Source organism: Microchirus variegatus (assembly GCF_963457635.1).
Source record: "Microchirus variegatus genome assembly, chromosome: 5".
Classification (NCBI taxonomy): domain Eukaryota; kingdom Metazoa; phylum Chordata; class Actinopteri; order Pleuronectiformes; family Soleidae; genus Microchirus; species Microchirus variegatus.
The window spans coordinates 18251778-18273686 of NC_139806.1; the positions used below are offsets into that span (position 1 = coordinate 18251778).

At 41.2% G+C, this 21909-nt stretch overlaps 2 protein-coding genes across 2 annotated transcripts in view; both read left to right on the top strand.

Annotated features, from left to right (window-relative positions):
- The first annotated feature begins 2802 nt into the window (after positions 1 to 2802).
- On the top strand, positions 2803 to 18142 carry dspa (desmoplakin a). Its single transcript, XM_083890585.1, has 24 exons — positions 2803 to 3057; positions 4334 to 4418; positions 4731 to 4849; positions 5113 to 5251; positions 6854 to 6979; positions 7120 to 7173; positions 7256 to 7423; positions 7529 to 7633; positions 7711 to 7806; positions 7891 to 8016; positions 8509 to 8661; positions 8804 to 8958; positions 9278 to 9404; positions 9552 to 9738; positions 9837 to 10057; positions 10246 to 10427; positions 10560 to 10698; positions 10836 to 11029; positions 11167 to 11329; positions 11486 to 11569; positions 11695 to 11802; positions 11945 to 12043; positions 12157 to 13971; positions 14495 to 18142. The coding sequence occupies exons 1-24, from the start codon at positions 2804 to 2806 to the stop codon at positions 17717 to 17719; spliced, it is 8124 nt and encodes a 2707-aa protein (XP_083746711.1). The 5' UTR covers position 2803; the 3' UTR covers positions 17720 to 18142.
- Positions 18143 to 19675: 1533 nt separating this feature from the next.
- The window catches only part of LOC310927852 (tensin-3-like), a 40219-nt gene continuing 37985 nt past the window's right edge, over positions 19676 to 21909 (top strand). Inside the window, exon 1 of the mRNA XM_083890257.1 lies at positions 19676 to 19832. The gene's annotated coding sequence lies outside the window, so the exon portion shown is untranslated. The remainder of the gene's footprint in view (positions 19833 to 21909) is intronic.

A 21909-nucleotide genomic window follows, 5' to 3' on the forward strand; every position in this document is an offset into this window, starting at 1 on the left:
GTGACATCTTCACATCATGAGGTCAAACCCTACTCCTTTGGAGAGACCCCCATAATGACCTGCCTCTTATTAACCTCTGCTATCTCATTACACAGGTTCACCACCGCCCCACTCTTCAGTCCATGTCTTTTTTGGCATGAGAGCTGCAATTAGTGAGGAGACGTTTGGAAAGTTGCACAAGTTCAGTCTTGCAGAGACTGGTGTTTGTAAAGTGGTATTAAGAGCTGACTGAAAGAAAGAAACCCGGCCAAGGGAAGCCAACCTTAACCTGGTGTTGGGGGGGAAAATGCAGGGTGTGTCTGCATGTGGGTGTGTTCAGTCTCCAAGACTGGCTCGTCGAGAAAATGTCATGATTACAAATGAGACCTGTCATGTGACATTTAAAAGTAAAAATTAATTAAATATTCGGCGCAAACAAGTCGTGCCAATATTTTCTCCATGCATACATGTACAGGCGTGAATGTGGGGGAAAAAAAGCCATAATAATGCTTACATGGAATTTCCTGTTTTTGGGCGTTGGTTCATTAGCTGAATTCTGGCCAGTGACCATGCCTCCCTCCCCTCGTGTCCCCTCTCTGTTCTCACATTCCCGTGTGATGGACTGTGTTTGTGTGTTTGTGTGTAATGGCGAAAGCTCAGGGCTATAACACCAGAGGGCACAATATGTCCGTCAGCAAAGCCAAACTACTTCCTGGGGGGGGAGGGAAGGCTTTCTGTCGGCCTGCATTACAAGTACTACGTGTTTGTTTTTATAACTAAATCTTTTGTACCTTTTCCTCACAAAGATCCTCTGTGTTGCAGCATTAACACACAACTAAATCACATCACACTAATTATTTAGTTTAACTGATTTTTTTTGTTTGTTTGTTCCACACCCAACTCACCTTCATACTTTCCACCAGGTATGTGTGACCCTCCCTTTCACTTTCCACAGATCAGACACGCCTATATATGTGTGATCCATTTTATGTGATTTAGGGAGATTGCAGAAAGGTTAATACAGGGCATATTTTTTTTTTCAACATAATAAAAAACGTTTAACCAAAAAAGGAGCTTATTCATTTCTTAAGAACTTGCTGTCACTTGGTATTTGGCTTGAGCAACTCAAGGCTGAGCACTCCGATGGTCTCCTTCTGACCTCAAGAATGTTGAACCCAGGATGAGAAATTCTTTGCACAACCACTATCTCGTCTCTGTCAGGCTGTATTTTTTAATTACTGTTGACTGGATATGCTTCTTTCACTTGCCAAGATTTACATGACTCCACAATAATCCCAAAGCTATGAAAAAATGCAGACACCCATTTGACAATATAATGTTTAGATGTAATTTGAGACACTATTCATATACCTGCACACTCGATTGCAACAGTATGAGCGTGCAGATGTTCACATTAGTTGTGCCACAACTAATGTTCCGTGCCAACCGGAGGATGTCGGAGAAATCTGTGTTAACACGAGTGCACCGTGTAGCATGAAATACTATTCTGTTTATGGCTCTAACAAGACACAATAGTGTAATGGTTTTTTCAAACTGTGGCAGCACAGTGCCAGAGGGTGCTTTGTGAAATGTTTCCAGATTCAACCAAGAGTGCATCACTCCCCCAACCACTTTACTTGGTACACTCCATCATCTGCATGTTAATGCAAATAACGTAATAGGTCATAATGTAATCTGAAACAGTTCATAGATTATTTTCTGATCAAAAGTATGTGGAGTGAAACTAAAGCAAGGGATATACACGAGGGAGTTTTTTTTTTCTTTGCAGAGAAAACCCTCTGCTATTACCCTGCACTACCCCCACTCATTGTGAGACTGACGAAGAATGTTAGTTAGAGATGTTTTTTCTTTTGTTTTGGTTACATAATGCATAACACGCATTATAATATATAAACTTTTATCCACTAAATAATGTGTAAAGGTAAAGGTTTATTTTTTAACAAGATAGCTACGTGTTAATAACCCAGATTAGAATAAAGTAGACCTCTGCTCCCAACTAAATGTAATTTATACGTATTTATATAAAATGCTATAATAATAATAATAATAATAATAATAATAATAATGGTTATAGACATTATTTAAGCCTTTTTTTTATATATAGGAAAGCCCCATTGAGACAAAAAAAAACATTTTACAAGAGGGCACATAAAAAGACAAAATGACAAATTACAGGGTCATGAAATATCATGATATCCATGAAATCATCTGAAATAAGACTCAGAAAAGTTAATGACAAAGATGTTAAGTTTAGCCCATAGTTCTATTATATTGATATCAATGTATTTACTTATTTATTTATTTATGAACCAAAAACAGATTTAAAAAAAAAATAATAATAATCTGGTCCTGGTCAAAGACAGGGTCACAGACAGACTAATACCAGATAACAGTACACGTTACAGAGTCATATAATATTCATAAAACATTAATCTTAAACAAAAACAGAGTCCTATCAAAGTTTATTTTGCACACAATTGGCTGGATTATGACACACAAGGACAGGCCAAGTAATAATCTTCCCACACAGACTTTTTTTTTTACGCACAGCCCAGCGGTTGCAGGAATGTTTCGTAAACACAGCAAAGGTGTGGTTTCTGTCCGGACCAAAAAGCCTGAAGCTTCCGCCTATTCACAGCAGTCTCACCATTATCTGCGCAACAGGAGAGACTGGGAGGGGAAACACTAGCGCAGGGTCTGTCCGCTGTCTGGACAGCAGAGCTCAGCTGTACTTTGCTGCTACACGAACTACAACACGAACTACAACCACACAACAACAACAACAACAGCAACTCAGCGAAACATGAGTCTCTCCGGCTCCACGTCGAGGCTGGCCACCATGGGCACCAGGAGCAACTCGCGACCGGATTTAATGGGGGCCAGTTTTCGGAACGAGGTGTTCGCGAGTGGCAACGGGTTCCAACCGGAATTCCACACAGGAGACGGCGGCGGCTACACCTACACCACCTTCTCCAAGAGCTCCATGCACGGCGGCGGGGGGTACGGAGGTCAGAAGGGCCAAATTAGCATGGGCGGAGGTTCAGGTGGTGGAAACAGGTAAGAGCTTTATTCGAACACCTGTTACCTTAAAGGAAACACGTACACGTAAAACAAAGTATAGCTATTTAATATACTATTGTACTATTATTACAATAGTAATACTATTGTTTTTCTGTAAATGCACACACGTCAAATGTATGAGTCCTATTCGTTTTCGCTCGAAGAATTATGATATTACATTCATTTGTCATTGAATGTCATCATCAAGCAGTTTCCGTGAAGTGTACTTGTGTTGTAAGGCTATGACGCACACACACGCGCGCGCACACACACACACGCACACACAAACAAACAAAAATTCAGAATCAGATAATAAATATCCCATAATAAAAGTGAAAGAAGAAATCAGTCAATTCAATAAATACATTTATTTATTTTATTTTATTTATTATTATAAGGTAAAACATTAAAAACTATTACATACTTCATACTTCAAAGTGTGTTTGTGCAATGCAAAAACATTATACAGAATGTTGGTTTTGTTGTATTGCTGTTTATAGCACGGTGCCATATTGTTACTGATTTACAGCTCAGAGTGTGTCATAAAAACATTTAAAAAAAACATAGTCAGTCCAAATTTGCTCAAAGGGCTATTTTGTAGTTCACTTTGGTAATAGAAGCACAGCAAGTGGTTAGTTTTTAATGCTGCGTTTCTCAAATCAAGAGGAAATGTGTGTGCACCAGCTCCTTGACCATCCTCCCACTGACAAAACACCTCATTCAAACACTGAACTTTCAAACACTGAAACTATTTATTTATTGATAGATTAATGTGTTCCTAATAATTATCAACTGTGTCCAAATGATTATTTGTTATTTTTTTTTTTCAGCATTTAAGTCTATGTATGAGGGAGTATTAATTATGTGACTCATTTTGCGTCAGGACCTGAAGGTGACCAATTTCCATGTCCCACACAAAGACACCAGATTCCCACAACTCAGAGCCATGTCATGTTCCTTTAATAGGGTCACCTCTGTCCATAAGACTTTTTTTTTTTATTATTGATTTGACATCCGTAATCATTTAGTAAACTACCAGTATACTAGTATTTATTTTATGCTAACCTCAAGCTTGTAAAATCATGTCACTGTGTCTTTTTCTTACGCTTGCCTACATATGCACATACACATTTTATTTTTATTATTATTATTATTATTATTATTATTATTATTATTCTGGAGCTCAATAATTTTGTAATATAATGGAATAGTTGTGCTTAACATACAGGTATACTGCTGTCTTAACACTTAATGTTTTATGTTTTCCTTTCAGTGTACAGCATATTCAGCAGAGATCTTTGTACCTGACCAACCAGTGTCATGAATTCCTGCAGAGAGCCAAGATGATGGCCCAGGGTGTAAGTCCACTCAACATAACTTAATCCAATGTGGTTTTTTTAGGGGGAATTAAACATTAAACTAACTAAATTGGTTTGTTTCGCTATAGAGTGAAAGTGAATCGAGTGAATAGAGTCAAGACTGTGCAACAAACTACATTGTTGTACATGTCTCTGTTTACACATCAACATGATGATGCTGTGTCAGGATAACAAAAAAAAAGACATGATGAGGCAGGATGATGCCTGAAAAGCAGCTAATATCTTTTCTTTTCTATAATCTCTAAAGTATAATCCTATAATATGTGGTGTTATTTCTGTGTGACTTTATAGGGGGCGCCACCTGTGGAGGTGGAGAAGTTGTTGATGATGTCTGGGGAAACCTTGGAGCAGCTAAAGATCTGTGGCCTAGAGCTGCAGCAAATGCGTATTCCTAATGATGTCTTCAAAAGGTGAGAGAAGATATGGACATTAGATTGCGATTGATTTTGCATACATTTTATTATGACTGTGTTACTTCTGAGTAATCTTGACAGCACCTTAAATGAAGGTATAAAAGTAGTACTGAACAGAAACATGGTGGTATGTTGTTGTCAGAACTACAGCACATGCTTCTTATTCAGTCGCATTTCACCGCCTGACTTCTTTGAAGCCGAGAGATCAAGAGTGTCTGCGGATAATTCACAAAGGATTTCCTTTTTGTACAACTTCACAGTGTCGAACAGTTCCAGAGCATGCACGTCGGGCTCCAACAGCAGCTCGGTATGATCAAAAGACGGAACCGGGGCAGCGTGGGCTCTCTGGACGGGGGGAGGATCTTCAATGATGCGATGGGATGGATTGCTCAACAGAAGGTGAGTTCCATAACACTTATGAGGCATTTAAGAACACCTCCAAAAAAACCCCACAATATATTCAATACCGCAATGAAAATGAGTAAATATACGACTGCTTATCAAAAAACAAAACTCAATTTACTGATAAACTATGCAGAAGTTTTGTAAAAGGATAATATTATATTGTTTTGTGCACCAGTGTTATTTTCTGATTCGTTAAGTGACAACTTCATTCTCATATCTTGGCATGTCATTGACTCTGCGGCCAACAGTTGCTCACCTGTCAGAGCAGCAGAAGTAATTGCACCTGCAAGTTTGTGCCTGCAAGTATGGGCACACTAAGTATGCACTGTTTTTTTTATTTTTGTGAAGGGAGGTGTGTTTGTGTGTGTGTGTGGGGGGTGCACTTATCCTATCACTTATTCTGACCTCCTGTAACTGAAACCATCTGGACGCGCAGCCAAAACTCGATCCGTGAGGGAAAGAAGAGGCCAAGAGAGGTGCAGGGCGATTGAAACAAAGAAGATGACGGAGCTCTGCCATTGGACAAAGAGAGGGGGGGGGGGCGGGGAACGGAGGACAGAGGACAGAGGGAGGTTTGAGGATGAAGAAAAGTACAAGTGAAGGAGTGTGAAATTTGAAACTCTTAGTCAGTTAGACAGAGCAATTCAGTCGATTGGTAACATGCTTATGGAATACGCCCTACGCCCACACTCAACCTCCCCAACCCTGTAAAAACACACCCTGAAACCCTGTCATTCTGTCACCACTTACAGCCTCACCTCTCTGTATCATGTCATCCATTTTCCTCCTTCTGTCTCCTACACTTTGTGTTGTCACAACTGCTGCCATTTTATCTGTTAACCTTTCCGCATTCGACTCTTAATGCACAGTTTAGGCTTTCTTTACAGCCACCTTGTCTCTCTAGCTTCAGTTTAGGTTACCATGGAGGAAAAGGGAGTGGTGAAAGAACAAAGGCCTTAAGAGTGCAGAGAGAGAAGAGAGGGAGGGAGGGAGGGAGGGAGGGAGGGAGGGAGGGGGAGTAGAGAGTAAAGGGCAGGGCACTGCTGAAGTTGATTTGCTGGCAGAGCTCTTATCAAAGCGGAGGCCTGCAGATCAAGAGAGAATAGTTGGAATAGTTTCCTGCCAACAACAGACTTAACGATCATATGCTGACATCTAGAGGGCAAATGTGGTAAAAACACCAATTAAAGGAAAAGTTAGCAGGGAGTGTACTTCACTCTCATTAATAGATTAAAAAAAAAAAAAGCCAAAGAGCCACATCACTACATGATATGTTGCTGCTGCTGATTTTTATTTACCTTTTTTACAGTCTGTGCATAGTGAATATGTGATATATTCGGATGGTATTGTTTTTTGTTTTTTTTAATTCAGGTCAAGGATCAAATGAATGCAATAGGGAAATGATTTAAACTTAAAGTAAAAGTTATAACAAGTGGGATCAGGGCCAAGTACAAAACATTTAATCAAGTTGAAATATTTGAAAGTAACATTCCTTGAACCGTATGTATTTTAGGTTAGATTTTGACATAGTACTTGTGTGTAGAATTTATTTTACTTCAATGGGTAGTTCAAAGACTGTCATTCTGCATCTTGTAGCGTATGATTGAGACAGCGCCATGGGGAGATGACTCAGCCACCATCGAGAAGCAAATCCTAAGCCACAACAAAACTCACAGTTCCATTCAAAGGAGCCATGAAGTAGACCGCGCCAGAGAAGAACTGGTACGTGGTCATTCCCTTTCTTGTGTGTTTATTTTTTACTTGTTTGTCATGTAGATATATCTTGTTTTTATGGACAATTGTCATCTGATATTTAAGTAATGTATTTACAACTGACAATACAAACACAATATTTCTTTCAGAGGGGTGACAAGTACAACCTCTCCATCCTGGAACAAGAATGGGAAAGCTTGCAGGTACAATCTTCAACAAAAAGTTAATTGGTTTATATCATAATAAGAAAATCCCATTCATAAATTTACCTCTTGTCTCTTTCAGAAAATGTCCCACAGCCGTTTTGCTCACCTGCGAGAGCTTCAGAGCATCATTGAGGAGATCTCTCGAGCCATCATGTGGGTGAATGAGCGAGAGGAGGAGGAGCTTGTGTTTGACTGGGGAGACAAAAACATCGACAACTACATCCCCAGGAAGCAGGAGAGCTACTCGGTACCAGCACCACTGACTAAATCCACTTTACTACATTATTGGTTGTGTACTGTATGTTGCCTTATTGTGGTTCTTTGTGATCCTTATGTTCTGTTATTGTGACAGAGGATGATGAGTGACCTTGAGGAGAAGGAGAAGGAGCTAAACAAGCTGAAGGTGAAAGCAGATGGACTTCTGAACAACAACCACCCTGCCGGAGATAAAATTGAAGTGAGTTGTTAGTTTTTATTTACTTTCAAATAGTGAATTGCTTAGTGTGTTTTACTCATGATGATGTGTTCCTATAGGCCTACATGGATACCCTACAGACTCAGTGGAGCTGGCTTCTTCAGATTACCAAGTGTATCCAAGTTCATTTGAAGGAGAATGCTGCTTACAGCCAAGTAAGTTTGCAGCCCTTCCCTTGATCAAGTGTCTGGCATGTATTTCTATGAGCCCTAATCAAAGCTTTTTGCTGTCTTCTTCAGTTTTTCAAGGAGGCCAATGAAACCTATGCAAAACTGCAAAAGCAGCATGAGACTATCCGTACCAAGTTTGTCTGTGATAAGAACACCCCGCTGGAAAACCTCTCTGATCTCCTGAAAAACCTGGAGGTAAAAATATACTCTCCTACGTCCTGGAAAATACATAATTATCTGAAGTTATGATCTGATAATCTAGATGGTTTGGTGCACAAAATCCTCTGCAAAGAGTGTGACAACTGCTGAAAAAAATACTCACATAGTAACCACATATACTGTGTTTTGCAAATGATTGGCTGAACCAACTGTCAAGATAAACAACTTTCCATTGAGCAAAAGCATCAGTGCAGTTCATTCACTAACCTCTTCAGAAGCTGCCGTCATTTGTCAATGAACAGCCACTTCTCACTGTCCTCTCAGACACACTCATATACACATATGCAAATAGCTCTAAGCATGACGTGATGGTTTTTCACCGTTGTTTGACCAGGGTGTAAGTACGTGTGTCTATTCATCAGGTTAGTCCAGTTTTTTTTTGAAAGTACAAGTGGAATGTTTCTCTATCAACAGTATGGGACTTACCCAGTGACCCAGTTAACAACACATACTTTTTCGTGTTCACAGAGAGAGCGAGAGAGAATTATTGAAAACAAGAGGCAGGTTCAGAATCTGGTCAGCAAGTCCAAGACGATTGTCAGGCTGAAACCTCGCAACCCTGAGGAGAAGAGCACCAGCCCCGTCATCATCCAGGCTTTGTGTGATTTCAAACAAGACCAGGTGGGATACATGCACTCCCATGTTCACACAACTTCACAAGCATATTTATATATATATATATATATATATATATATACACACACACAGATCCAGACAGTAAAGTGAAACACAACATGTGTATATGTTCTGTTTCCTGCTACAGATCGGGATTTTCAAAGGAAACGAAGGCATCCTGAAGGACAACTCTCAGCGCAGCAAGTGGCTTGTGACCGGACCCGGAGGCCTGGACATGTTAATTCCGTCTGTGTGTCTGCTCATACCCCCACCAAACCCACTCAGCATCGGACTTGCCAACAAGTAAGATATAAATAAACTGAATGAATGATAAATATGAGGATTTATCATTTGCAGGAAACTACAAAATACAACCTCAATATTGGCACTATGATGTAGGGTTTCTCCAGATTATTCAATTGATAGATGCTATACTGTAATTTTTAAAGACTGGGAAATAAGAAAATATTTCAACCCACATAGTCGCAGGCAATAAAGATCGCTGTACATACTGTGTTATTTATAACATATAGATTAATGGTTCCATATTTTGTAGTCCAGGTTGTTGATTTGTTTTTTGAATTTGCTTCATGATAACTTTATGGCTTGTTATTTTCCCTAGGAATGAGCAGTATTATGAAGCCATCATGAGCATCTGGAATCAGCTGTACATCAATATCAAGAGTCTTATTGCATGGCAGTATTGCCTCAAAGACATCAATTACATCAACTCTCTCACCGTCAACATGGTAAAATATCACAAAAAAATAAAATAAAAAAACATCTTAGTTTAACTTTTTGAAATTATGTATTGTTTTTGTAACATATACATGTAAATTAGACCCAAATTCATCTGTATGTAGTTTGCTCACTTTCCATCTCCACCAACTTAACAGCTGTCCAAGATGCATCCCGATGAGTACCGCAGTGTCATCAAAAGACTGGAGACTCACTATCAAGAGTTCCTGCGTACCAGCCAAACGTCAGACTTGTTTGGGGATGATGAAAAGAAAAACATCCAGGGCCACTTTGATAAAGCCCACCACTACTATGATACACTGGTTATCCAGGTGCCTCCTAGAGGTGAGTGTAAAATGTCTCTCATCTACCCCTCTCTTGGTAGTTTTATAAACTTAAAAGTGTTTTTTCCACTATAAATTAACATATGTACTGTTTTCTAGGAACCACTATAGTGGAGGAAAAGGAAGAGGAGGTGAAGGTTGAACCCCACAAATCAACTCCACCGCCCAAGGTCCCCAAAATGAGCCTGGTCCTGCTTAGTAGTCTGCAAGAAATTCGACGCAGGTTGGAGCTGGCTGAGTCCGGTCTCACCAGTCATCTCCATGTTCCCCTGGGTGAAAACAGTGTGCATGAGTGCTCAGTGTACATCCAGAACTTGCAAGTATGTAATCATCCCTTCCCCTTTTATCTAATTAAAATGTTCTTCGATTTTTTTTTCTTCAAAATTGTGTCTAATTAAAATGTTAAATTTAACTGAAAATTATTATTGTAGGAAGACAAAATCACTGTGTGCACGGACGACCACAAGCAAACTTGTAATCTAATTTCAAATCACTTCTTGATATCCAGACAGTGCACCAGGATTTGGACTCAATTCATGATGAGTACCTGCGTATCAGAGAGAAGATCACTAAGCAGCTGGAAGGGCTACCTGCTGATTCTGAGCAAGCCAAGTTCCTCCGCTCTGAACAAGAAATCATCAACCAGAAACTAGGAATGCTGCAGGGTCTTTACTCAGCCTACCTTCATAGGTACCGTTTTTTTTAACTCTGATTTCACCAGGTTTTTATTTATTCCATGTTTGAGTTAATATTTCACAGAATAATGAAATGGGTCCTGAAACTGAGCTGCATTTTCTTCAATGACAATGTGCCTCACAACAGGCTGAAGGCTCTCAAGGCCTTGCTCCAGAGCCTTCTCCAGGCTGAGGATATCATTCAAGTCCATGAAGCTCGGCTTGTGGAGAAGGAGACCACATCTCTGGACCTGCGTGAGGTGGAAAACTATCGCAGCACACTCAAGGTTTGACACATTAATGTCTTTGATTTAGACTTAATGTAGAACAACAATACTCGTAATGAATTAGCAGTCCCCTCCAAATTTAATTCATGTTTAATGTGTATTTTAAAATATTTCTTTCATCTAATTCTCTTTTAAAGCAAATGAAAAGTGATCTGGATCAAAAAAGGGACCTGCTTACATCTATGGAGTCAAACCTGGGTAAAGCAGTGCACTGGAATGATCAAATCTCTGGATCCTTATACAAATGTGATGTGGAATTGTCCAAGTACACCGACCTGGTTGGTCAGATGTCTGACCGCTGGCGCCGCATCCAAAGCCAGATTGATAGCAGGTATAGTAGAATAGTGTGTAGACGCACACATTTCTTCAGCACCTCCAAATATTATTTTTCCATATCCTATGTTTGTCATAGTTGGCAACAACATGAAAAGTTTCCTTTCCTACTTCCCCCCACACTTCCCTCCTCAGAATGTGGGACCTGGAGAAGCAGGAGAGTCAGCTGAAACATTATCAGCAGGACCGCACTTCCCTGGAGCAGTGGATAGACAATGCCAGGAAGCGTCAGGATACCCTGCAGACGGTGAAGCTCAGTGACTTGCAGATCCTGATGGACCACCTCAACCAACAGAAGGCACGTCTCTTCCTGGTGTTGTGTGAATGTTATACATTATACAGGGGCACACGTGGAACATGTTTCAAAAGTGACAGCTGGATGTCTGCATGCAGAACCATAGTCTGTGTGGTCTGAATAATCAGTGAATTTAAAGCCCCTTGTTTTGTCCCACAGACACTTCACACTGAAATTAAAGGAAAGAAGGACAAAGTAGAAGATATTCAGAAAAATGCAGACACCTGTGCTGCGTCCATTAAGGTGAGTAGTTACATTTGCATGCAGTTATATTTCAGCTTAAAATATTTTGCACATACACTTGCCAAGCGGATACATTATTTATAGTACAAACTGGTGAAGTCTAACGCTTTTGTACGTCTTTTCAGGACTATGAGATTCAGCTGGCTTCCTACAGTTCAGGCCTGGAAACTCTGCGTAATATTCCCATCAAGAGAACAATGATACAGTCCCCTGCCTCTGTCGTGAGACAAGAAGTATGACTCTATGTTTTACACATTTAATTAAAGTCGTCCTACTACATCAATTTTATATGTAGTTTAAAAATGGCATATTATTATAAATGAACACCTAAATATTGAACATTTTTATTCATCCACAACTTTTAAATTCCTTTAGGCAGCTGACCTCCAATCCAGCTACATAGAGCTCCTCACCCGCTCTGGTGACTACTACAAATTCTTAGGGGAATTGCGAAAGAACATGGAAGACATAAAGGTAAGTAACGGATTTGTTCGATTGTCGTGTAAAAAAAAGCAGAAGTTAAATGAAGTGTTTGTTTAACAATATGAAACTTGTTGAAATTTGGTATTTTCTGTTGTTGTCCTTAGTTGAGAAACACCAGGATTGAGGTACTGGAGGAGGAACTGAGGCGTCTGAAGGGGGACTGTCAGGATTCTAATCAGAAAAACAAGTCTCTGGAAGATGATTTGGCACGCTACAAACTAGAGCTCCAACGGTCAAAAGAAGATCACATCAGTATATTGGAGGAGAAGAGAATAATAGCAGTGAATGCTAGTTCTACCAAAGAAACCCTGGACGGTACACACAACCAGCTCCAAGATCTAAACGACCAGCTGACCCGTATTAAATACCAACTGGATGAGGAAAAGAGGAAAAAGAGGCTGGCAGAAGAGCGCTACACAAGCCAGCAAGAGGAGTATGAGGCGGCTGTTCGCCGCAGACAGAAGGAACTGGAAGAGCTCAACTGGACCAAGATTGACTTAGAGAAAAGTGTGAAGGACAAGGAACGTGAACTAGAAAGGATGAAGATGCTGCTAGAAGAGGAGGCAGCACGTCGACGAAATGCTGAATCAGAAATGTCAAAGGTAAGAACACAGTGCACCCAAGAAATTAAACAACTTAAGCAGACATATGAGACAGAAATCCACGTTACCAAGACTACGATCCTGAAAGCCTCACAGCAGAAAGAAGAAAACGCAGCAGAGCTAAGACTGCAAATTGACAGACTCGCTGCTGAGAAGAGAGATTTAGAGGAGGAGCTGAGGAGACTGAGAGTGTCCATTGCTCACACAGAAGATCAAAAAAGCAGAGCAGAGCAGGAGGCAAGCCAGCAGAGGGCCTCCATGACCAAAGAGACAAGGATGCGCAGTGAGCTGGAGGTGCAGCTGAGAACTCTTGGGCAACAGAGAGAAGACGATGAGCTCAAAATAAAAGAAGTCACCAAAAGCAATCAGGAAAAGTCCAGGCAGATCAGTGTGCTGACCTTTAACCTGGATGAGGAGGGGAAGAAGCGGAGGGCTATGGAATTAGAAATCAATCACCTGAAACAGACTGAGGCAGATTTGAAGGCAAAGAATGCGTCCTATCTGGAGGCAATTAACAAGCTTAAAATGTCTGAGCAAGAGATCCGCATCACTCGAGTGGAGCTGGAGAAGCAAACCAGTGAGAAAACAAAAGCTGAGCAGAGTTCTGCCAGGATGCAGAGCCGTATCAGAGAACTTCAGTCCTCTCTGGATGGGATGGAGGCTGAGTTAGAGAAGCAGAAGAAATCAACTCAGGAGGAGTTCACACGTAGAAAGAGAATGGAAGCTGAGCTGGAAAGGATGACCCATACCTGCAGGGAGCACACCACCACAATTAGCACACTGAAATCAGTGCAGCTGGAGGTTTCCAGCAGTAAAGGAAAGTATGAGAAGGACCTCAGGGCACTCCAGGAGGCTCTGGACAAGAGTCTAAGGGAACATAGGGTCACTAAGGAGGAACTGGCAACTCTAACAGTTGAACTGAAGACACTGAAACAGAAGCTCATGCAGGAACAGGCGAAGATTCATGAGCTTAACCTACGAAACGAAAGCCTGTATAAGACTATTGAGGAGAAGAGCCGCCAGCTTAACGAATACACGACAGAGATTGGCAAGCTAAAGACTCTGACACAGAACCTGACAAAGGAGAGGCTGAGGTTGGAAGAGGAGCTGAGGACAGTTAAACAAGAGAGAGACGAGCTGAAGTTTTCCAAAGACGCCACTGATGGAGAGAGTGCCACACAGCTCTCAGCCTTGCATGTCCAACTTCAGAGTAGCACCAAGAGGACAGCGGAGCTCCAGGCTCTCATCAATGACCTGACCAAGGAGAGAGAAAAGCTAAAATTGGAAATAGAAAAAATCCAAAAGCAATCGATTGAGGTATTTTTGATTGCACTGAAGGATCTCTTTAAAATTCACAATTCAGCTAATAATTTTTCCTCATTTGCATTAATGGTTGTAGGCATTTGATGCTGATATTAAATTAGTTGCTTTACTAGTGACATGAAATTCACTTACTTGCAAACACACTTCTGCTTGAATATGCATGTTCACCCTTTTACTTCTTAATAATAATAATAATAATAATAATAATAATAATAATGATAATAACAATAACAAGAAAGTAATAGTAGCATGATATTGATACTAAGAAAAATTTCAAATGAAATGCTGCATACTAACAACTGTTAAAAATGTATGGCTTTATCAATGTAACTGTGCATATGTATAAGACAGCAGAAGAATATATAATTGTGAAATCAAATTGAATAATTAAAATGTATGTTATATAGCACTACATGCTGCTACTACTGTGGATGTATTAATTGTTCTTGTGTCTTTTTGCTTCTGTAAAAATATTTGGCATTGACATAACATTGTCCTTTTTTTTATCTCTTTATAGACATCCATCAGTGTGCACGAATCCCAGAGCAAATATAGTGAACTGCTGCTGGAAAAGGACAGTTTGCTATCCAGGCTTAAACTGCTGGAGCAGGACAAGAATCGTCACCAGCGCATAGAAGATGAGCTCAATCGCATCAAGCTCACACTTGAAACGGAGGTCCGGAACAAACAGCGGCTGCAGGATGAAAAGAATTCCCTCCTCAAGGATTTCAACTCTATGAAGAGCCAATATGAGCTGAGAGAAAGCCTAATAAAACAGTGTGAATCGGACAGAGAAAAGAGTAATCGTGAGAGACTGTCCCTCAAGAGTGAGATTGAGAGGCTCATGAGGGAGCTGAAGACTGTTGAGGAAAGGTACAAGAGCCGACTGGTGATCTCTGAAAAGGAGGCGTCAGAACTGACTCTCAAGAGAGATGCACTGCTGAGAGAGATTCAGAGACTGCAACAGAGACCTAGCACTCTGAACAGACAGACCCAGACGGATGAGAAGGTCCCGACAATTGATCCATCTAAGTTGGTGTTCGATGCTGTGAGAAGAAAAGTCACAGCCCACCAGCTTTGCGACTGTGGCATTATCAGTAAAGCCACGCTGGAACAGCTCCTAAAGGGAAAAAAGTCAGTGGATGAGGTAGCTGTGGACATCCAGCTGAATTTAAAGGGTACTGGCATTATTGCTGGCATGACAACAGGTGCTCAAGGGAAAATGCCATTCACTGAAGCCAAAAACAAGAAGCTCCTCAGCCCAGAGAGTGCCCTCATGCTTCTTGAGGCTCAAGCAGCAACAGGCTACATAGTGGACCCCGCATTTAATGAAAAGATGCCTGTCGATACTGCGTGTTCCAGAGGAATTGTGGATTCAGAAGACAGAGACGTCCTGGTGACAGCGGAAGCAGCAAGCACAGGCTTTAAAGACCCATACTCTGGGAAAGTGTTGTCTGTAGGTCAGGCTTGCAAACAAGGTCATGTTAAAAAAGATACGGCCATCCGCTTGCTTCAGGCACAGGAGTCTGTTGGAGGCATAATGGATCCTGTTCTGAGTGTGTTCCTTCCAAAAGATCTGGCCTTAGATCGCAATCTTATTGATGAGGAGCTCTACAGGGCTTTGAACAAAAAACCCACCTGCTACCTGGATCCTGCAACAGAAGAGAAGATAAGTTATAGTAACCTGAGGAAGAAATGTTTGGTGGAACCTGTTAACGGCTTGCTTTTGCTCCGTGGTCCAGAAAAGCCCATGACAGTAAAGGGTCTCCGTGGTGAAGTCTCTATTACAGACCTCGTAAATGCTGAACTTCTTGATAAATCAGACGTTGACAAGCTCAACCAGGGCAAGCTCACCAGCAAAGACATTGAAGACAAGCTAAAGACATATCTGTATGGCTCTACCTGTATTGCAGGTATTTATGATGAGGCCAAGGACAGAATCATGCCTTTCTATCAAGCAATGAGGGAAGGTCTAATGATGAGAGGAACCACTCTGGAGCTTCTTGAGGCACAAGCTGCTTCTGGTTTCATTGTTGATCCAGTCAACAATGTTTTCTTGACGGTGGAAGAAGCCTCAAAGAGAGCCCTGATAGGGAAAGAGTTCAAGAACAAGCTGTTGTCTGCAGAGAAGGCAGTAACTGGTTACAAAGACCCAGCCACAGGAAACACTATCTCCCTCTTCCAGGCTATTGAGAAAGATCTAATCGAGAAAGGTCATGGAATCCGTCTGCTTGAGGCACAAATTGCCAGCGGTGGGATTATTGACCCCAAAGAGAGCCACCGTATTGATGTTAGTGTTGCGTACAAAAGGGGGTATTTTGATGAGGAGATGAATGAGATCCTAACTTATGAGGGAGATGACACAAAGGGGTTTTTTGATCCTAATACAAAGGAAAACCTGACATATCTCCAGCTGAAGGACAGGTGCATCACAGATGCCAACACAGGCCTAATACTCCTTCCACTCAAAGACAAGAACAAGCCGCAGAAGTCACAGGAAAGTCGTACCAATGTCCTCCGCAAAAGGCGCGTTGTGATCGTTGACCCAGACACTGGCATGGAGATGTCCGTGAGAGAAGCCTATCACCGAGAGCTGATTGACTATGACACTTTCCTGGACTTGTCAGAACAGGAATGTGAGTGGGAGGAAATAACAATCAAAGCGTCAGATGGCTCTGCACGTTTGGTGATAGTGGATCGGAAAACAGGAACTCAGTATGACATCCAGGACTGTCTTGAGCGCGGAATCATTGATCAGAAGTGTTTGGATCAATATCGTGCTGGAACACTAAGCTTGACCCAGTTCGCTGACCAAATTATCAGCAAGAATAGCAGCTCTGAGTTGACAATCTCAGCCTGCAGTGTTGATGACATGGTCACCTGCAGCAGTCCCACTCTGGCCGCACCATCCTCTCCTACTGTCCGTAAACGCCTCAACAGTATTTCTATTACTGTCTCCCCCCCTGAGATGTTTGACGACCAGAGCCCTGTGGCAGCCATATTTGACACAGAGACACTGGAGAAGATAACTATTCCTGAAGGCCACCGAAGAGGTATTGTTGACACTATTACAGCACAAAGGTTGCTTGAGGCACAGGCATGCACAGGTGGTATTATCAACCCTGCCACTGGTGAGAGATTGTCGTTGCAGGATGCGGTCTGCCAAAGCATCATTGATGAAAGCATGGCTAGTAAGCTGAAGCCTGCTCAGAAAGCCTATGTTGGTTTTGAGGATGTGAAGACTAAAAGAAAGATGTCTGCAGCAGAGGCGGTAAAGGAGACATGGCTGCCTTATGAGGCAGGTCAGAGGTTTCTAGAGTTTCAGTATCTGACAGGAGGCCTGATTGAGCCTGGCAATGGACGTCGCATTACCATTGAAGAGGCTATCCGCAAAGGGTGGCTCGATGGTCAAGGCGCACAGAAGCTTCAGGATCCACATAGTCTCCAGAAGAATCTGACCTGTCCCAAGACAAAACTTAAGATCTCCTACAAGCAAGCGATGGATGGCTGCATGGTGGAGGAAAGCAATGGTATGAAGATGCTGCAGGCCTCCTCAATATCCAGTAAGGGCATAAGCAGCCCTTACAATGTCTCTAACCCTGGATCTCGCTCTGGGTCCAGACCTAGTTCCCATGCTGGCTCCAGAAGTGGATCTCGTAGAGGAAGTGTAGATTATTCCTCTACTTACAGCTACAGCTTCTCTTCCAACAGCACCACCTACAACAACAACTCTGTCTCTTAATGCATAGCACAAAACAGGAGTAAAATTAGATATGTTTTTTTTCTTTTGCTACTTTCTCTTTTTGATAGTCTTTGGGAGATTTGTTTTAAAAACTGAATCAGATTCATTTTAAATGTATTGATTGTAGATTTTGGTGCAATGGTGTTTGAATATAATGCTGAATGTAATCCCTGCTCTTGTGCTGCCGCAGACATTTAGAATGAACAAATCCATTCTCACGGCTCATTTTAGCATGGCTTTTTAATAAAATGTAACAATGTATTATTTCAAAACATGCTTGTTAGCCATAACATCAGCTTTTTTTTGTATTGTTCTTAGTGTATGTCAGCTCAGCTCATGTATTATTGATTTTTTTTAAAAACATTTTACTAATTACAAATGTGGAGAATTTTGACTAGATGGTGTATTGATTGACTATTCTTGCCACTTAAATGTTATTCAAATGATTAATAAATAAAAGTTGTCACAACACACTTCATGTATTCATTTATTCACCAGCTGTAGTATCTATACTCTCAGTGAAGTCAGTGAATATCTTTGTCTCAAAAGCAATACCCATTGTCACCAATGGAGGGCACTAGGTCTCAGACTAAGACTGCATCTGTCTGTGAGCAGACTTATCAAATTACATTATTTTGTATCTTAAAGTTGCACCAACTGAAGAAGAGGCGCTAACTGGAAGTTAAGGATTTAAATACAGGCCTGTCAGTCATCATAATGGATGGGATTGAAATTATTATTGAATTTTTGGTCTAATTTTACCTAAATATAAAACAATGCAATCCATTACTTTGAAAAAGAGATGTTTCATATTATAGGCGCCTGCTTAGACTTTTATTTTTTTATATCTGATAGAACAATGTTGTGATTCAGAGGCTGAATGACATATCACATAATTACTTAAATGATTATCTGTAGGATTTTAATTGAAAATGTTCTTATCACAAACTCCAGTGGGGGAAAATATACAATAACATGCAACATATAAGACAAAATAGAACAGGAAACAAATAAAGTAACACCGCTTATAATACACCACACATCATTATATAAATATTTTGACAATATTAATGGCAGTTTTTTTTTTTAATGTATTTGTGATTTTAAGGCGATTCACTTCTGTATTTTCACCTTTGCTTCTATGTAAAAGTAAAAATTAGCCTCTTTCTCACTAAAATTAGGAAGTTTTCAACCATGTCAAAAATAATTGTGTTAATAAAATGAAATAAAATATTAAATAAAGATATAGGAAAAATTATATTTTTATTTATTTATTTTTTAATTAATGGTCAGAAGATACAAATTGAAACTCTAACCTTAACCCCCAAAAGCCATTTAAACCAGGGATTACATAATATATATTTTTTAATAATGTTACAAGTTACTAGCAAAGTTCCATCACAGCAAAACTTTTTTTTTTCTTTTACTGGAGTTTGAATATTTCAGTTTGTTTAATATCGGGGTGCCCTGTATAAAACATTTTTCGAGGGCCCAACAGTTCTCGCTGCGCCCCTTGGTCAGCGTGAGAACACATGGAGGGAGGCAGCAGCAAGGGGAGGAGGAGGAGGAGGAGGAGGAGGCCACAGATAGGGGAAGGTAGAGTGGAAGGGGGAGGGAAAGGGAGACAGCCCCTAGCGGCGCAGTGGGAGGAGGACTATCCCGTGCCAGGACTTGTGGCGGCGGCTGCAGCGGCACCTTGGACCAGAGGAAGTGTTTTGGGGGCTGAGCAACAGCAGCAACAGGAGGAAAAGTAGCAGCAGCAGCAGCAGCAGCAGTTCATGCTAGGAAGGACTTCCAGATTAATATCACTGGAAACCAGAGAACAAGCGAGGAGATAACCGAGTTCGTCTGGGACAAAGTAAGCCAAATAAACAACAACAACAACAACAAAAAAAACCCGCGCTGGTAGTGATCAGACTTGAGAGCGCATTCCAGCAGAGGAAAATGAGCCCAGTGTGCTGTGAGCCTGTGTGAAGGCTCTTTGACTCAGAACAGGACTACACTACACTCCCTCCTGCAGCAGCTCTGACTCTCAAAGGGAAATATCAGAGAAGAAGAAGAAGAAGAAGAAGAAGAAGGAAAATCACAGGAGTTACTCACATCTCAGAAAAAGGTAAGGTAAAGATTATGTGTCTGAACATCTCCATGGTCAGTCATTATGGCAGGGGAGGGTTTTTAAACGTCCACACACACACACACACACACTTCAGTACTTTTCCTTCTGCTTTTGCCCTTTGCTTAGTCACATCTACACAGCAACAACATGGCACCAGTCTGTATTTACTTAGGCTTTGAGCTCTATTAAAACCAGGAGGTGTGTGTGTGCATGTGTGTGTGTGTGTGTGTGTGAGAGAGAGAGAGTCTCAAAAGCCAGTGAAGGGACTCATTCAAACTGAGCAGACACTGACCTTGTGGTTATTTTTATGTGAATGAGTATTATTGAAAGAAGCCTTTCAATTAAACCTCCTTGTGACTTATCTTTGTGTCTTTCTTTTTTTTTTTTAGCTTTTACAGTCCTCTTTTCTGTTTTCCCTCAATGAATTGTATTTTGCACTATAATTTGGGGTTCCTTGCTGTTGTGGGCTCCAGTGTACCGGAGACCTTTTATATAATGTGAAACACATGGGGCCATTCTTATAGAGGGCTTGTTTCCCTGGAGTCCACAGAGCTCCAAAAAAAAAAAAGGGAACCACCAGACCCAGTTTGTGCTTTGTCGATTGTTTGGACCGTCCTTCTGATAATGATAGAGACAAACAGATTTGAAAAAAAAGCATCTTTTGTTTTCTTTCTTTCTTTCTTGGAGCTACATCTGCTGCCCGTGGTATTAGCACCCGGGCGAAGCTTCTCAGGCAACTGTCCCTTCACATCAGACATCCTCACCTGAATATCAGTTCCTCCCTTTACCTGCTTGGAAATCAGACACACACACACACACACACACACACACACACACACACACACACACACACACACACACACACACACACACACACCCCACACACACACACCTGCATTTTTGTTCACCCCCTTAAAAGCAATGCAAAGCTTACAGGTTGTTCTCCAGCTCTTTGGAGGCTGAAACTCTTTCGAGATTAGCTTTAATTACAGACCAAGAAAGACAGGAGAAATGTTTTTGAACTGGCAATTATAGCTTTTGTTGCTGGTTCTATTTTGAGGTCAGAGTCGTATGAACAATATCTGCCCCTCAGGGCAAAAGAAATGAGCGTCAGAATCCCAAAGTGTCCGTGTTTTTTTTTTTTCCCCCACTGATAACAGGCGGCTTTTTACAAAGGGCTGAGTGAGCAACTGATGAATGGCCATCTTGATAGCGTGGTTTGGACAGGTGGGTTGGCAAAGGCTTGGGTTTGTGTACTGTAAGCAGAACACTGTGATCTAACCCTGGGAGGAACAACATGGGACAGAGCGCTCATTTCACTTTGTCACAGCCGTGCTTTGGTCACTTGGCCGCCATGTGCAAGCTATTATACAGAGAGAGGGAGACCTGTAAAAGGAGAGAGGGCTGCATGTAATGAAGGGCCAAGAAAGATGGGATAGCAAAAAGAGCAAGTGTGGGAATTTAATCCATTTTGGAACGCATTCCGCCATGACCTTGGGATAGAAAATGGTAATTGCGTACTCCAGAACCCTTAAGGGTGCACAGATTTGCTCAGAGCTGGGACTGCCATTTTTATTCCCCCTCAAAATATACACGTTCGAGTTCCAGGTTTACATAATAAACTTCTTCTGTAACTTTTATTTAAAAGACTTCTCATGGTTTTTTGTTTATTTCAGTTCTTTGGCAGTGAATGGGTGTAAACGCCACAGCGTAAACACATGGAGCCCCTTGACAGGAAAAGAATAACTATGGCCTTGTGTCTCTCTCGGGGCTCTTAAACCAGCCTGTTATGTCATGCGGACATGTTATCAAACAGCATGAGGTGTGCACTGGTGCCAAGTATGAATACAGGGAGGCTTGGAACAGTGGAGCTGATGCTATCACGGTTATTAGATGCTGTTAGATGTGAATGCTAAGTACCATCAGGGGACAGCAGCCAGAGGACAAGGGCAAGACACATCAGTTCTAATTATACAGCTCCTCTCTTCTGATGGAGTGATACATAGGCATGGAAACGTGTATTTCATGTGCCAGACATACAGAGAAATAAAAGCACTAGGAGGACATTTAGTAC

Bases quoted from the DNA above. Each gene is read 5' to 3' on its own strand.
- dspa (XM_083890585.1), top strand. From the start codon at position 2,804: ATGAGTCTCTCCGGCTCCACGTCGAGGCTGGCCACCATGGGCACCAGG. The intron at 8,959-9,277 runs GTAAGATATAAA...TATTTTCCCTAG, and splicing joins AGCATCGGACTTGCCAACAA to GAATGAGCAGTATTATGAAG. The intron at 9,405-9,551 runs GTAAAATATCAC...CCAACTTAACAG, and splicing joins ACTCTCTCACCGTCAACATG to CTGTCCAAGATGCATCCCGA.